Genomic DNA, 17376 nt, shown 5'->3' with positions numbered 1-17376 from the left:
TTTTTTAGCTTGTTTAGCACATTGCATTAGGGAAGAGAGCCCCAAGGCACTAGATAGCCTTAGGATATCCCTATGGGACGCAACGGATTAGTACTAGATTGGATTCCATTGTTTCTCCACAAATCATGTCAAGTTAGGTGGCTTTACCTTGAAATCTCCCAGCATCAGCACTGGGGTCCCCCAGGGGTCTACGCTTTAACCCTGGCTGCTCAACGCGTCTATGAAGCCACTCGCCCCACGTTTGCATCAGCATTTGGCGATATGGGCACGCTGTGCAGAACATTGCCTAATGTTATCTGTGGGCAGTGCACGGATAGCTCACTTGGCAAAACCTCCGCCTCAATTCGTCCAGAATGGAAACCCTCATGTCTGGCAACCCCAGCCCAAATAATCTCCCCTTCCGCTGGCCGGGTGCCCTGGGCACTGTGCCAGTACCAGCAAAGACTCGTAAACACCTTCGTTTTTTCTTCGACACCGACATGTTTTTTTACCCCACAATCCAGAATGAAGTTGACGTTGCACAAGGTCACGCGCTATCTAGCAATGACACAAAGAAACAGACCACAATAACCTCGATTACTGTAATGCCATGCACTGTGGACTCCCCAAACATCACAGCAACCGATGGAAGGCAATGCAGAGCAGGGCATCCAGACGAAACCTGGGCCTTCACACGTAGTTACCCAGCCCCTGAGGCCCCACACTGTGCCCACTGCAAAATCCTTTGCAGGCCCACCGATTTCAAAACAAAAAGGATCCAAAATGCTCCAGAGCTCTGGGGAGCCCCTAAAAACCCTACCAGTAGCCTTAGACTCTATACCTCCAGACTATCGTGAGATTCAAAAGTAAGCAGGACCTTTGCGGCGACTGCCCCCCAACTATGGAACAAACGACCTAATTCATTGAGGCTGGCACCCAATGAGAGCAGGTTCAAGGGAGCCTTGAAATGACCCCTGAGCCAAGCTGCCTTCCCGGATACCCCGTGCGCCCCAGGAGGTCCCTCGTGCATCCCCTCTCTTCCTGTACATAGCTCCCGGGGTAGGACTTAGCCCCCTAGTCTTCTTACCCCACTGTGTTCACCTAGTCCTCACTCGGAGGCTTTTGGTTGGCATCCCGCACATTACTGAAACATTGTGTCTTGGCACCCCACCTGCACCCCTTCAGAGTTGTACTTTTGCTGCCTCGCTAGTCTCATGTATGGTGATCAAATAGGAATGTATTTTACCTGTTTCCTTCCTGAGAGTTTGCATGTACTGCTCTTCTCTTTGTTATTCATGTACCTCAAGGGCACTTTGAAAAAATACTATTGTAAACTGACACATTATAAAACGCCAATGAGTTCATCTGCTATTGCCATTGCTCTGGCTACTGTTGAGTGTGAATCACAGCAATATACACCTGTTTCTTTCTTCTGTTCTCTAACTATGAATCCACTTACTGGTACATGTAACGTGTGATCTGTTTACAGTTCATAAGCTTTTTCTGACCAGAGCACGTCTGAGGGATCGCTGTAGTAGGGGTAGCTTTTATCATGTAGAGCAAGTCTGTTCTGGGGCCTGCATTTCTAATGAGTCTTCATCCATGACCTGAGGTTCACCTTTTAGCAATGGGATAGAGTTGGGTGGTTTTTGCATGCTGGCACTGCTGGGAATTCATCTGGCATGGTGATGTCATGCCACACACTACACAAAGCAACACTACAGCTCAGACCCTTGTTTCCAGCCCTCCCGGGGGCTTGAGGGAGATTAGCCGCAGTCCCTCAGCGGTTCTGGCTTTTGCTGCTTTCTCTATTTAGGATAACAGTAGGATATCTTAAAACCCCCAAGTCATGTTTTTCCCTTCATTGCCTGGATAACGCTTATGGAGAGTAGCGTTCTGCAGTATATGTTCCTCCAAGCGTGCATAGCCGCTCACTCTATGCAATGGTGAGCTGAATATGATCCGTCTCTTCACACCTGGGCCCTTTGCACCTCTGTGGCACTTGCAGGGGAAGAAGACTGACCTTTGTGTTACAAGTTGAAGTTCAGAGGGACCTCACATGGCAGGAGGCGATCAGAGTGAAAGGGCCCTGGCCCTGCCCTTTAACTAGTCCCCTGCTCATTTTAGTCCTGCTCCCACGTTGCTATTTGGCCAGGCTCATATAACCCTGGTCGTTACCTTTGTAAATATAGGACTACAAGTACCAGAATGCAAAGTAGCAAACAGTTCTGGGAGAGATGCTGGCAGGCAGAACTTGAGAGTTTTGCTGAGACTAATCAAAGGCATTCCTAGAGTAAGTTGCAGGGGCCGTTTTTGCATCGCTCATTTTAAAGTAGCGATTTGGGCTGGCCAGTTGAACTTGGTTTGTACTACAGACCGTTGCTGCCGTTGGACGTGTTTTTTGCCCCTCTGAAGAATATTCCAGTTCATTCAAATTGCAATTTACAACGGGTCATTGGCGTCCTGTGGTTGTTACCTGCTAGTTTCAGTTAATCAGTAGAATTCTCTTTGCTTTTTTTCCACTGGACACATATAGCGCAATATCCAAAAACTCATATCCTGCAAGCGGATCCAGTAGAGTAGAGGCAATGCATAACTGGTCAACTGGAATGTCCACCAGGACAGAGTCTCTACCCTAGAAGCTTTGAGGCCGGTGTTTACTCATCTTAGGTCCTATCCTTGGGCAGGCATGCCATTATTTTAATGTTGGTCTGATCAAGTAACCTTACGACAGGAGGCCAACTGAGATGGCAGGCCAGACCCCACCTGACTAATACGAAAACCACCAATGAAGCACTTTCCTGTTCCGAGTGTTCAGGACAGGGATATTCTAGAATGTCCTCTCCCGCAAAGCTTGTGGCATTGGGAGAACAATTCTCAATAAAATTTAACTTGATCTGGGTTTGTTTTCTTTGCCTCGTCAAAGGGAAAAAAAACATGAATCCAGCATATTTCTGTGGGTCAGACTTTCATAAGGACCTATTTCAGTGGAGCTGCCAGGAAATACAAAGTAACAAGGCGATTGTCTGGGCTGCTGTAGTGTTTACCCTTCATCTGTTTAAAGGGACCTTGTCCATTTTCTATACCCAGAGGCTGGGGCTCTGTTATGAGTGACTGCCCCTTTAAGGCAGTTCACACATTGGGGAGACATCACAGGAGGAAGTGACGTAGTGAGAGGAGGAAGGTGCCGAGGGAACGGCACTTGCGTATTGTATTGTATTGTATTGTATTGTATTGGAATAAAGAAGGTCCTCAGATTACCCGCTGGTGTCCGTGTCTTATGAAGGGCTATCATTTGGCGACAAGGACTTTTCCCACCAGCGGTCCTCCTTGTTTCACGCCGGAGATCCCTCTGTGCGTGCTCCTCCTCCTACACCAGTGATCCCACTAGCTTGCGGATCCCCGCTCCTGCAACCTGCTACGCGCCCCGGTGAGCACCGCTCCTGGACCTTTCCTCGCACACACACGCGCAATCCCACCACGTGTGCACCTCCGCAGAGAGAGAGAACACGTGTGACCCCGCCGTGTTCATCCGGACCGAATCTCCATACACGTGCGATCCCGCCGTGTACACCGCCGCGCGCGCGGCTACATCAAAAGCACGAGAACATGTGTAATCCCAACGTGCTTGTCTCCACAGCTCCAAGAGTCACGTGCGATCCCGCAGTGTCTATTCAGCGACTTACTGTGGCCATAACAAAGAGGCCCCTAACAGGCTCAATGGAAAGAGTGTTTACCCATCTTCCTTCTACCGACATCCCTTTAAATGTGTTTGTCTAGTCCATGGGCCCTTTGAGCTCCCCTTTGTGGACCTCTAATGGTGCACTGTGACAGATTCCCACCCTTAGAAGCGATGCTGCACCACACAATGTGGCTAGGCAACTGAAAGGGCCACTATTTGCCCAAAGCATGTATGTGTGCCTTGGCTGCAGAAGGGGAGACCGGTGCAGGACTAGTAGCCACAGGCAGAGTGCATCCTTTGGGGAATAATGCATGCACTCTTTGACACACCTGCCCTTTCCATGGCATGCCCACCAACCACATACATGTGCAGGTGTCCAAAATTGCATGGGAAAAGGAATTTGTGCATGCAGTTTGTGGTCAGTGGGTCAGGCCACTCACTTGCACTTGACATACACAAGTGGAAAGAATCTTTTGAGGATTGTGGGATTGGTTGTCGACCACAGCACCACATCTCTTGGAGCCCACGCCTTAAAGTGCTATGCTAACACGAACAATAATCTTTGATTAAATATTTTACATTAAAAAAAGCAAATATACACATGACAACTAAAACCACAAAACAACAGATATGCAATTTTACACAGCAATCATAATTTGCACCACACTCTGCAGTTTGTGTTACTCAGCCTCCTATAGCTAATGTGTAATAGAGCAGGTTATTGCGGCAGTTGCATCCTGTGCTGCGTTAATGCAATTTGCTTTATGGAGTCTTTGTTTAAAGACTGTTTGTGATGATGCTTCATGTGGTCTTGGGTGTATAAGTAAAGAATACACTAGACACACCTAGTTCACATTTCTGCAGGGGTTTATTTTATAGGGATTAATGAGTGCATAATAAATCTTAGATGAGTCGACACATGTTTCGCACTGGATATGCTTCATCAGGCCTTTTGGTTATACTATTACACACCCATATTTTCTGTCTGGCACGCAAATTAGTAACATTATTCATTCTATGTGATTCTTTGCAGTACAGCTGGTTTCAGTATAATGTTTCTCATTGTTTCTCTGTAGTTTTGTCACATGCCGTGACTCATGTTCTCGTGCCTCTAGATTGTGGCCATTTTGGTGTTTGGTTTGAGCTCAGGGAATATGTGTTCAGGAATCAAAGGAATTGGGAGTCCTGGTGGCTTTCTAATAACATCTGCCTTTTTCCGCTCTTGTTTCAGGGAGTGACTGATTCTGAGAAGCGGATCCAGAACCTGACCGTGGAGAACGAGGGACTGAAGCAGAGCTTGAGCATGACACAGGGGCTCCTAGAGCAGCTGGCGACTGTTTCAGCGCAGCCCTCTGCCTTGCTGGTCAAGGTAAACTCTTTTGGTTCCCACCTCATTAGCTAGAATGTTGTGATACATTTGAGGGTCTGCAGAAGATCACACAGAGTGTCAGCTGGAGCAGGACATGCACGTATATCGTGGATGTGATTGGTAATCTCTTTTAATGCTGACCACTGTTATTTCACTACATTCAGAAGTCATGATGTCTCAAATGTATATCACATGACCCTCTATACCAGGGATCTGCAACCTTTGGCTCTCATGCCTAATTAGCATAGTGAATAGCCGGACATGATAAGAATTGTAGTCGGAAACATCTGGAGAGCCCTCTTCTATATTAGCGCACAGCCTTTTATCCACAATAGGACCTTAATAAAGATATCAATATAATAAAATCCACATCATGGAGAAAATCCAGGCTGGTATCAGCTCTTTCTCCTTAGTAACAAAGATCCTTTCACCCTCCAAACATAGACTTCATAGATGTCCTCCAAGCTCTTTTCCATCTGTGCTTGGATTGTGGCAACACTCTCCTTGTATGAGTCCTAACCTCCTCCCTGGCCCAGCTGAAGGCTGTGCAGCACACCACAGCCTGTGTCACCAGAGAATGGAAGACAGACTGATACATCACATCAAACCACACCGAAGAAGTATACAGATTCAGTGCACGCTTTTAAAAAACCCATCATCAAAGCAAAATAGAAAAATACATCAATACTTGTATTGACAATGCCAGATCTAGCACCAATGAACTGTTTAAAACTCGTATAGACTTGGAGATTCAAAACTCTACCTTTCCGCCCGCCATTAAAGATTCGGCCTGGTGTCAGACCATACAAAACAAATTCCTGGTAAATCATCAGGCCACCAACAAAATATTGTCAACCAGCAAGCCTGTTTGACATTCAACAAAAGACAGTAGGGCACCACCACAACTACAGGGAGCATCACCGACCCTTCCATTCCTAAATTTAAATTTCTTGACTGTTCAGAATCAGAAATCCTCGACATTATCACAAAACTCAAATATAGATCATGCTTCGGAGACGCATGCCCTCCTGATATCTTGAAAGCATCCCTAGGCGTCTTAAACCCCTGGATAACCAAGATGATCAACATGTCCTTCAGGGAAGGCGTAGTGCCAGCCTCCATAAAAGATGCTTGGATAATTCCTTTGCTAAAAAAAGCCACCCTTGACCCAGCACTCGCCAAGAACTACCGACCAATAACTAGCGTCCCGTTTCTTTTGAAAATCATCGATACATTGGCCTAGCTTAAGAAGTACATTGATGATATGATATGGTATTTATAACGCGCCTATACACAAGTGTTTCAAGGCGCGACGTGGCAAGGGAGGGGGAACAGAGTAAAGACAGAGACAATGATCTTATTAGGCCAGGTGACATTGAGATTGCGCAAGTGGAGGGGAAGGGGGAAGGGGAAAAGTACAAGGGGGAAGATAATAAAGTCCTAGGTACCCATCAGTCTTGGTTTAGAGCCCAACACAGAACCGAGACTGCACTATTAGATCTCAAGTCCACAATTTCAGGGATCATAGAACAAAGCCAGCCAGCGTTGCTAATGCTGCTGGACCTTTCTGCAGCGTGCGACCTCATAGACCATAACATGCTGCAAGAACGACTTATGAATATCACGAATTGCTCCGAAATGGCCACACAATGGATCACATCTTTTCACACCCGAGAACATCCAGAGTGGGGCGCAGCCTTTTTCTGGCTAGAGAAAGGGAAGATAGAAAGAAGGTGATTGGACGGATCTGGCACACCCTTTTAATGTAGGTAATAATGTGGTGTATTAATGTCTTAAAAGAACATAATAGAGGAAATTTGAAGATAGATATGAGGTGCAGAGGAGAGATAAGCAGCCTTGACACCTACGCCGCATGAAATAGTAAGAAACAAAAACGTTCCCAATTAGGGAACTCACGTCCCCTGCTCACTTTCAATGTCTGGAAAACCAGACCAACAGTTAGATTATATTGTTTACAACATTTCCAATAAACTCTAGAGAAAGGAGTAAACTTTTAGCATGAAGCAATATTTGAGGAGGTCAATTGAAGAAAATCAGATTCAGTCAAATTAGGTCACAAGAAACGAAATTCATGTTTATTCTTGATGTTGAGATTGTAGCAGGCCCTTTTTTTTATTATTATTTTTTTTACATATAAAATTCTCCCACTTACCTACAAATGTCAGGACCAGGATTCCCCACGGTACCTAATTGACAGACTATCCTATAAACAACCCGCACAAATGTTACGTTCCAACAGGGACCATGCCTTAGCTCAACCAACCAAGCTTTCGGCTGCAAAGATTCGGCGACACAAGCTTTGAAATACAAGCCACCCGGGAATGGAATGGATTACCTCCCGATGTAAACAGATTAACCTCCCTCACATCCTTTAAAAGGAAAATAAAAACCCTTCTCTTCTCAGTGGAATAGTCTCGCTCCCGCATTCTCTTGCGGAACCTCTTCTTCTTCCATGCCCTCTGAGGCCCATGGGCGTGCCGTGCTTTACAGAAATAAAAACAAATAAACAGAGCAACTCCTCCAAACCCCAAAACCCCCATTGGGAGGTAAATGCATACAATGCTATGAGCCGGGCTCGCTGGAAACGTCACCATCTCTGGAGGCCTTCACATCAACAGACACACCTTGGAAGATGCAAGAAGAAAGCAACCAAAAAATGCCTTTTCTTGCTATGCAGCTGACTCTGGAATATCGCCGGGACGCACATCAGACTTGCTCCCTCGCCGTTCTTCCTCAGGAGGAACTGAAAACTCTGTGCTTCAAAGAGCACCTGATCTCTCGCTGACCCCCCAATAGCACTTCTCCCCCTTCCTACAATTCTCCCCTCACTTGATCTCCCTGTCCTCCTCTCTTTCTGTAATATCCTCCTTTTTTTATGCCACACTCTTTTGCTTTCCAGGTAGATTGATACCCTGCCTATATCCCTTGTATCCCAGACAAAAAGATTCACAATCAACATCTTCTCTGTCTCCTACCTTTCTGCCTTAAAACAAAGGGTGGAAGTGTTTTGCAATTCTTGCTACATACAATTGCAAGTCTCCTCCCCTATCTCTGCATCCTAGCCGGTCAGTTAGCCCAGCGAGTAGACCGCTCGCTTTGACATCTGTGCAGGGCCTGCCAACGCAGGTTCGAATCCTGGCAGGGCCAAACTCAGCCTTTCATCCTTCCGAGGTCGATAAATAAGCACCACACACCGTGGGTAATAAGAAGCAGAGCTCAGATGCCTGAAGGTTCATAGCGCTATATAAATGCAAAAACAATAAATAAAAATTAAAGGACAGTAGAGCATGATATAGGAAGAGGAGAGTGGAGGAAGTGCTAAGTAGTAGCACGAAGGAGTGAGGGATAAGTGCTGGACAGTTGTCGTAGGGAGGTAAGGGGAGAGGAGAACATGCTATGCAAGCGGTTCTTCAGAAAGGAGGAGAGCTAGGAGGTTGGATTTAAATTGCGGTAGCGAGCGAGGGGACGAAGAGAGGGAGAGGGAGGGCAATGGGCACGAGAGGTGGCAAGGCCGAGGATGATTGTATAGAGAGAGGGGGAGAGCAGGGAGTGAGATGGGCCTATAGGTAGTCTGTCTATAGTTTTAAGGATGATGAGAATGAGTTTATACTTTGCCCTCTGTCTCATAGATAACCAGCCTCACTGACAAGGGGCTGGGGTGGTGGAGGTGACACAGGGAAGGTTGAAGAGTGTGCAGACAGAACAGTTGAGGACTTTGTCGAGAGGTGACAAAGAAAATTTGGGAAGGCTATAGAGTAGACTGGCAGAGTAGTCAGATCGAGAGAATACTAAAGAGGAGATTAGTTGCTTAGCGGTGTCAAAGAGAAGATGTCTCATTTTTCTGATGTTGAGGAGATTAAGTCTGGCCGCAGTGACAGATGTGGAGATGAAGGCTGGGAAGTTGTGAGATGGGTTGAAGACAGTACCAAGTTTGTAAGCAGAAGCAGAGAAGGGAAAGTAGTCAGGAGAGAAGAATAGAAGAGGATGAGAGGAAGAGATAGCCTGTTTGGATGAGAAGTAGAGAACTTCAGTCTTAGTGGAGTTGTGCATGAGCGGGAGCGATGCCATCCAGTATTTCATAGTAGAGAGACCGTAAGGCATTTTCGACTGTTGCGCTTCACGTATGCTGTCCATCTGGATTTTTAAGTCCAGGAGGGCGGTTTCTGCTCTGTGTTTAGGGCGTAAGCCCGACTGTTGTGAGACAAGGAGGCGGTTGGACCCAAAGGATTGAATTTGGGAGTAGGCTACATGATCATTTATCTTCAATAGGAAGGGGACTGTTATAATGGGCCAATAGTTGGTGGGAGTAAGTGGGTCATGTGTGGGTTTTTGAAGAGTGGTGTGATCCAAGCAGCTTTGATGTTTGCTGGAACAGAATTGGTGGGAAAGGAAGTGTTGATGAAACCAGTGATGATGGGGCAAGAATGGGTGTGCACAGTTTTACTAGGTGTGCAGGACAAGTGTTACCTTTACAGTTGGGGGTTTTAAGGCGCTGATGGTGGACAACACCTCTTCTTGAAAGACTTTGGTGAACTTGAATAGGGGGGGGGCGTCAGGTGGGGTGATAGGTTTGGCATGAATGGAGTCACTAGGTGTGGATGACTTGGAAACGAGGGAATCTCTTTTAGCTTTGATTTTGGTCTGGAGAGAGTCCATATTATATGCCAGCGCATTTTGAATGACCGCACGACATGATTTGTCAGCTTGGATGGTAGGAACATTGGAACATGGTGACTCCAATTCTCTACGTATGGCAAAAAGCTCCTTGGTGTTAGAGCTGGCACTGGAAATGCGTGCATTGTAGGACGTAGTTTTGTGTTCCACGACTGCTGCTTTGTAGGTTTCAGTGGCTAAAGGTTTTTCAGTAGGAGTGGTGGGGTTCTTTTTGTACAGGTGCTCTAGGGCTCTTTTCGAGCATTGTAAGATAATGAGTTCTCTTCGTCGTACCAAATGTTTATGGGTTTGTGTGGTTTAGGATTTTTTCGATTAGTGGGGCATGAGAATCTAGTGTCAGTTGGAGGCAGGTGTGGTAAAGGCTGGCAATGTCGTAAGGATTGGTATTGGAGGGGTTGTGCTTCGAGAGCGTGCTGGATAGTGTAGGATTCGGGCAATCCAGTGTGAGTTTGCGTGTATTTCTGACCATGGGGGGCTTAGGATTGGGTGGACGAATCAGGTTGGTGATACATAGCTCAGAATTAATGAGGAGGTGATCTGACCATGGGATTTCTGAGATCGCAGAAATGTTGATGATCGCTTTGGATGTGAGAACCCAGTCGAGTACTCACCCTTTGTTGTGGGTGGCCGCGTTGACTAGTTGAAATTCATGTCGGCTAGGGCTAAAACAAAGGCATCAGCTTTGGGGTCATCAGGTTCTTTGAAGCACAGGTTAATGTCACCTAAGATGATTGTAGGTTTCAATAGTGGGGGGGGTGAGGAGTGGGATATCAAGAGCGGGGTGGCTAGCATTGTTGCCTTGTCGGTACACCAACAGGATGTTATAGGTGGTTTTGGGACCGGTAGTTAGTTTCAGGAGCAGTAGTTTGTATCCTGTAATGGCGGGTATGGGAGAGTATCTTATTTGTAAGGAAGCTTTTGCTATAAGTGAAACTCCACCGCCTATGGCGGGAAGATGATCAGCTCTGACGATGATTTTTAGGAGGGAGGGCCACGGCAAAGGTGGGGCCCGAGGCGGAGTGCAGCCAGGATTCCGTAATGGCTAGCACATCCAATTGGTGTTCTAGTAATAGGTCATGGATATCTATGGTGTGCGCTCACGTGGAGCGAGCATTAATGAGGGCGCAATTTATAGTTTTTTGTTGTTTCCGGTCGGGCTGGGGAGAATTCCAAGGGATGTGAGGGAGAGATTGTGTTGGCAGTGAGAGGTACTGTAGGTGCACTAATTGCTACCAGAGGTACCTGGGGATCATGGGTATTCGACGGTGGTACAGGTTCTGGGGTGGAAAGGTGTTACGAGGGAAGAGAGTCACAACAGGTTGTTAGGAGTGTTGGGGAGGGACGAGAGGTAAGTCTGTAGAGTCTGTCCGTGCCTACAGAGGGGACTGTATGTGGGGACAGGTGAGCACTGGTGTTAAGGGTTCTTGCCCTGAGTCTTGTGGAGCTTGATAAACCTGTGCAGGCCTTGGTGTTGGATATGTTCTCAGGGCTCTGAGAAGTAGGGGGTGGGTGCCTCCAAGGGACGTGTGGAGATTTGCCATGTTTGGAATAGATGGCACTTGAGGTGTTCCTTCTTAACCAAGTAGTAGGAGCCAGAGCGTCCAGGGAAGGAGTGTGGGTGGATTGCGAGAGAGTAGATAGGTGCGGAAATAAAGTTATACTGTCTAAGCTATTAGCTTGAGAGTAAGGTATGTGAGTCAGTGCTGAGTGAGACCACTTGGATACAAGTGTAGCAGAGTTGGAATAGGAGGGACTCGTTCCTCGAGTGAGGGTTGCGTAGTCTCATGGTGGGTAGTTGCGGTGGCTGAGTTAGTTAGTCAGTGGTGATGTGGCAACGATGGTGGCTGGACTATTACGGTGGCGTGCTTGGGAAAGGATGCGGAGGAAAGGAGGTTGGTATAGTGTTGGGGCATTGGTGAGAACTGAGGGCAGTGTGGGTATAGAGTGGGCTGGAAAATGCAGCCTCAATGGGCGACCTAGATGCAGCGGGCACAATGGGCAACCTGGCTGAAGCCGGTACAATGAGCGACCTAAATGGGGCGGGCACATTTGGCGACCTGGCTGATGCGGGCACAATGGGAAACCTGGATGGTGCAGGCACAAGGGGCGACCTGGACGGTGCGGGCACAATGGGTGACCTGGACGGTGCAGGCACAAAGAGCTGGAAGGGTAGGCAACAACGAAAGCAGTTGGCAGAAGGCGAGAATGCAGGGAGGAAAGGGGTGAAGGTGGGTAGGTCATTGGGGAACCGGGACAGAAAGTCAAGAGGGACAAGGCTTTGACAAGAGGAGTATGCCATATAAGTGCTCTTCTACCTTGGTGGTCAGATGCCAGATTTGCGAGTACGTGTGGGGTTTCAGCAAAAGAAGTGTCATCTAGCTGCTTAGGGAAGGGTACAGAGAGGGGTGCTGTGGCCGTCACGGCCAGACAGGGGGAATAAACACAGGCCTTTGTAGGAGGCCAGCTTCGCCAGCTGGCTTACTGGGACTTCCTCTTCTCGTTGTTGCTGTGGCCAATCCCTGGTCTTCGGGGGCGGGCCATGGAGACTAGGCACTGCAGAGGCCTCAGCCAGTGCAGGGAGGTCAGCCATTTTAAAGTGGCCTTGCTGATCACTCTGAAACATGGCTGCAGGCACAACAGGCAAAGCTGGGGGCATCAGGCTATGCCCAGCAGGGCAAACAGTGAAACACTACAGGGCTAAATAGAGCAGAGCCCATAAGGATGTTTCTTTGCATGAATGTCGCTCGGCGGTGGTTTTACCGAACCTGGTGATGATAATTCCTCAGTCAGGTCACTTGATCTCGGGAGGAGAGCGGTGTGTTTATGGTGCACCTCCTGTGCGATGTTGCTCACTCCACAGGGCCAGACAGGGGGAATATTCATGGGTGCCAGCTTTTGACTTTCACTATGTAAAAGTACCTGTGCATATGTTAGTCTTACAGCTGGTAATTATTTTCCTGTTTCTGTGCTGCTTAAATGTGGTTCGTTTGGGTTGTGCGATGTATCACAACAGTCACCACAAGACTAGCCATACCACAAGGAGCTTGCAGCACGCTGCCTAACCAAAGTGTGTGGCCAATGGCAAATCATTTAATCTCACTGTGCATTGCCTAAACACATTGTGAGTTCTCAAAGCCTGCAATCTTTATACATAACAATACCACTGTCAAAACAGGAAAAAACGAGATTGTGATTGATGAACGTCTTTGAGCGATGGGTTGCAAGTGTTTTAAAATATAGAATGGCCGTGCCCACTGGCCATGGCCGGAAACCATTCTAGTGGTCTGGAAGCATTCTAAAAATCTATGGAATAACAAAACTCTTGATATTCAAGGAAAAAACTTTAGTTGCAGGGACCTTAAGGTGAGAACTTAACGCAGCAAAAGCCCTAAAATTCAGCTAAAACCACCTTAAATGTTCACCCCCTGTTGCGCAGCCTATGACCACAATGATGTCCCTGCAACAAAAGTGTTTTCCTTCAATATATATATACACATACTGTCCAGCTTGTTCTCCGGTTTCTATTTTATTACTTGACCTTCTGTTTGACTTGGGCCTTCTTGGTATGGATTGCTACGAATTGGGTTATTCCTGCGTGTTTATAGTCTACTTCTCTTTGTACTGACTTCACAATACTTCCCTTTGACTGAGACGAGTAGTGATTGTTCCAGTATTGATCCTTATTCACTCCTCTTTTCTATCTTGTGATATTATTTCTTTTGTGACTGTGATGATTACGAGAGTTCCAGTGATATTTCTCATTCACTCCTCTTTCCGGTCTTGTGATAATATCTTTCTAATAACTGTGAAGAGTATGATTGTTCCAATAATACTTCTCATTCACTCCTCTTTCTGGTCTTGTGACAGTATCTTTCTCGTAACTGTGACGAGTGTGATTGTCCCTCCTGCCCGGCTAACTATTGCCCAATTTCCATTACTCGCTTCCTGGATAAGCTACTGGAGAAATTGGCCATCTCCCAGCTTAATCTCCTCACTGAAGCTGTCGGTTGTCTTCATGACCATCAGTCTGGCTTCAGAGCTTCCAGAAGCATGGAAACTGCTCTCCTGAACATCCGTGAAGACCTGCTCTCCAATCTTGACTCTAGCATCCCTTGTGTCCTCATTTTGCTTGATCTCTCTTCTGCCTTTGACACTGTCAACCATGCCATCATGCTTAACCGTCTCCGTGATAACCTGGGAATCACTGGTCAGGCTCTGGCGTGGCTGACTTCTTTCCTCTCTGACCGACCCTCCCAGGTCCAACTTGGGTCCTTCCTCTCTGATACTTTTTCTCTACCTGTGGTGTCCCCCAGGGATCTAACCGCTCTCTCTGGCTGTTCAACTAATACCTGGCACTCCTTGCCCACCGCATCGCCGCTCTCTGCCCAAATTTCCAGTGCTATGCGGATGGTACCCAGCTAATTTTCATGCTTCCATCAGCCTCCTCCTCTCCTTCCCTCATCTCTGACTGTCTTTCTGCTATCCAGGAATGGTGTGCCACCAATGACCTCTGCCTTAATGCCAGTAAGACTGAGATTTTACTCATCGGCACACCCACTCCCTCCTTCCCTGCACTTTCTGGCAGGCCTCTATTGGCCCTCTTCCTGCTCCCACCTGCAATTCTGAAAACCTCGGGTCATCTTCGATTCCACTCTCTCCTTCTCTCCTCACATCTCTGATGTCTCTAAGAAGTCAGACTACCAGTTGCACCTCCTCAGAGGTATTCTTCCTTTCCTCTCCTTCCCCCAGAAGCTCACCGTCTCCAGAGCCCTAGGCTGGACTACTGTAACAGCCGCTATCTTAATCTGCCTGCCTCTATTCTCCGCCCTTTTCAACTTATCCAGAACAGGACTGCCAGACTTATCCTTGGCCTCAAGCCCAGGGATCTTATCTCTCCAGGACTGAAATCTCTGCACTGGCTCCCAGTGGCTGCGAGGATTAAGTTAAAAACCCTTTGCATTGTCCACAAGGACTTCTGGGGCCTGGGGGCGCATTACCTTCAACTCTCTCTTCCCAAATATCTTCCTTCTTGAACTCTTCGCTCATCCGCCTCCAACTCCCCCAGGGTCAGTCGCTTCTCCAAGCAACGAGTTGGTGGTAGATCTCTCTCTTCAGCAGGGTTCTCCCTCTGGAACAGCCTTCCTGCCTCTCTGAAACTTGAGGAGAACCATCTCTGATTCCGGAAGCACCTCAAAACCCTCCTCTTTGCCTCCGCTTTCTCTTCCTCTCTCTCCTGCTGAATTTCTGGCTGAAACTGCACTGGTCACCGGGCCACCCCTTCTGATCTTGGGCCCAGGCCCTGACAGCTGCACACCTGCACTGCCTCCCTGGCAACCCCATGGACTGTTTTCTGCATCCCTACAGTCCCCCTACCAGCACTTATGTCTGCACTTACCCCGCACTTGCCACCAGTTGGCCGTTTTATTATCTTTTTTATTCTACTATCCCATGTACTGCACTTTCCCCTCTCCCCTCCACCACACCCTTTCCCTCTCCCTCCTTCCCTGCACTTGCGCGATTTGAATGACACCTGGCCTAGTAGGATCGTTGTCTGTCCTCCCTTGTTCCCCCTCCCTTGCCTCGTCGCGCCTTGACACACTTGTGTATAGGCGCGTTATAAATGCCATATCATACCATATCATATCAATACTGCTCATTCACTCCTGTTCGGTTTTCTTTCTCTTGACTGTGATGAGTATGTGCATTCGGTCCTTGATAAAGTGAAAACTCTAGGAATCCAACTGGAGGCCACTCTTGCCTCTGACGCACATGTTAATCAGACTATAAAACGTTGTAACTACTCCCTTCGCACTCTTTAGGCCATGCCCAGTACATAGGCTATGCCCACTTTTAGAGGACCCCTCTAGATTTCTCATCTCGCTTAATGCACTTGTTACTATGATTGTATACTGCGCTCCCCTTCTACCCAGCGCTAGGAAGCATTGGGGTTTCCGATAGGTGCTCTTACAAAACAACAAAACACTGAAAGTAAAATAAGCCTGTTTTATTGTCTATCATAGAGAGTGTAAACTACTGTCATCTTTTAGCACCAAGCGAACACAATGGGCCTCATTACGAGTTAAGAAGGGCATGGCTACCCCCAAACTCGGGTCCGGGTCCCGCAAATGGGGACTTACCGGGCCATTCCGACCTCGTGGGCCCGGTTATTCCCTTTCACGGGACCCGGAGCCGGTACGTCCCCATTCGCATTTGAGCCCCCATAGGGCTCAATGGGAATGGGGAGGATGGTAGCAGCGGTACAGTTCATAACGTTACCGTTGCTACCATCCTGAACTTCTCGTGGGTGCCACTCTGCACGCCTGGTCTCACCAGGCGTGCAGAGCGGCACCCGCGAGCAGCACTCGTAATGTGGTGGCCCGGTATGAACGGGGTGGTGCCTTACCGGCACCATTCATACCGTGGCCGCCGCTGTCGTAATGAGGCCCAATTTTTTTAAAGGCACACCGCGATTCAAAGTGCAGCAAGCTGGGGACAGTAGCCTCCCAGTGGTAGCAGCAAGACACTGGAACACACTACCAACTACACTAGGGTCTGAAGAATCCTTCGGCACCTTCCGAAAACAGCTGAAAACATGACTTTTCACACAGGAACTACTAAGCTAAGTCATGTTTAACATTCAACACTGTAGCTTCAAGACATAGCTCCAAGTTAGGTAACGTTATAGCTTAGCTTTTGTATAATGTTTGGTATGTATAATGTTTTTTTTAATGTGTACGTCCACCATGTAACCATGTTGTTTTTATTTGCCGTTCTTAAGAACAGCGTCCAGATGCCTCTGGGTTGGTGCGCTATATAAAGTGCTAAATAAATAAAGAAAGAAAGAAAGAATGAATGAATAAATGAATAAATGAACAAATGAACAAATGAATAAATGAATAAAGGCAAAAGACATGGAGAGTATTTATAATTGATGATGCAGAGAAGATAGCGCAGAGCTGCATGCCCCAAGTATGCCAAGTGTGGCCCCCGAGTCATGTTGCCCTTCCTCCTTCTGATCCTCAGGAGAATGAAGTCCTGCACTCCAGGGTGCAGCACCTGGAGGGCTCCCTACAGCAGAAGGTGGAGCAGCTGGTGCGCCTGGAGGCGCAGGTGGACACCCTGCAGTGGAGGAAGGAGGACGAGGTGCGCCGACTGGACGAGAAGATCCAGGGGCTGCAGCTCCACCTGGACACCGAGCGCTCGCGTCCCCCGGAAGTGCAGGTGAGTAGTGACAGAGACGCGCCTCCCTGGGACAGAGTGCCTCATTTCATAGAACGCTGGTTGGACATTCTTCCAGGGGAAGAAAGGTGCATTCTGGGACTGGAAACTTGTATGGGCTTCATTAAACCTTTTGGAGAAGACGCCTTCTTGATGTCCGCGCCTTGTGTGGGCCTGGCTGTATTATTTTCATGGTTGCAAGGCAGCGTCATTGTGTGGCACAGTTGTAGTCGGTCTTGGGGGGGGGGGTGTCTCCTTTTAGGGAACACATGATCTTATGATGCTTTTCCTATCTGTTTGAAAGGTTATATGTAATTTTACCGAAGTAAAATTCAGAGTGGTAAGTTTTACTGAGGTAAAAAATACTAAAAAAAATACTGAACTTTTCATTTATATTTTAATTTGGGGCGTTACCCCATAACTCCCTGTTTCC

At 47.6% G+C, this 17376-nt stretch overlaps 1 protein-coding gene across 1 annotated transcript in view; it reads left to right on the top strand.

The window, feature by feature from the left end:
• The window catches only part of KIFC2 (kinesin family member C2), a 336639-nt gene that overhangs the window by 223607 nt on the left and 95656 nt on the right, over window positions 1-17376 (top strand). Inside the window, exons 7-8 of the mRNA XM_069621788.1 lie at window positions 4893-5030; window positions 16749-16946. Of these exons, the coding sequence (XP_069477889.1) occupies window positions 4893-5030; window positions 16749-16946 (336 nt within the window). The remainder of the gene's footprint in view (window positions 1-4892; window positions 5031-16748; window positions 16947-17376) is intronic.

Source organism: Ambystoma mexicanum, chromosome 5q (assembly GCF_040938575.1).
Source record: "Ambystoma mexicanum isolate Mex_15411 chromosome 5q, UKY_AmexF1_1, whole genome shotgun sequence".
NCBI lineage: Eukaryota > Metazoa > Chordata > Amphibia > Caudata > Ambystomatidae > Ambystoma > Ambystoma mexicanum.
Note: the sequence above shows the minus strand (reverse complement) of the source record. Positions and strands in the feature narration are given on the sequence as shown.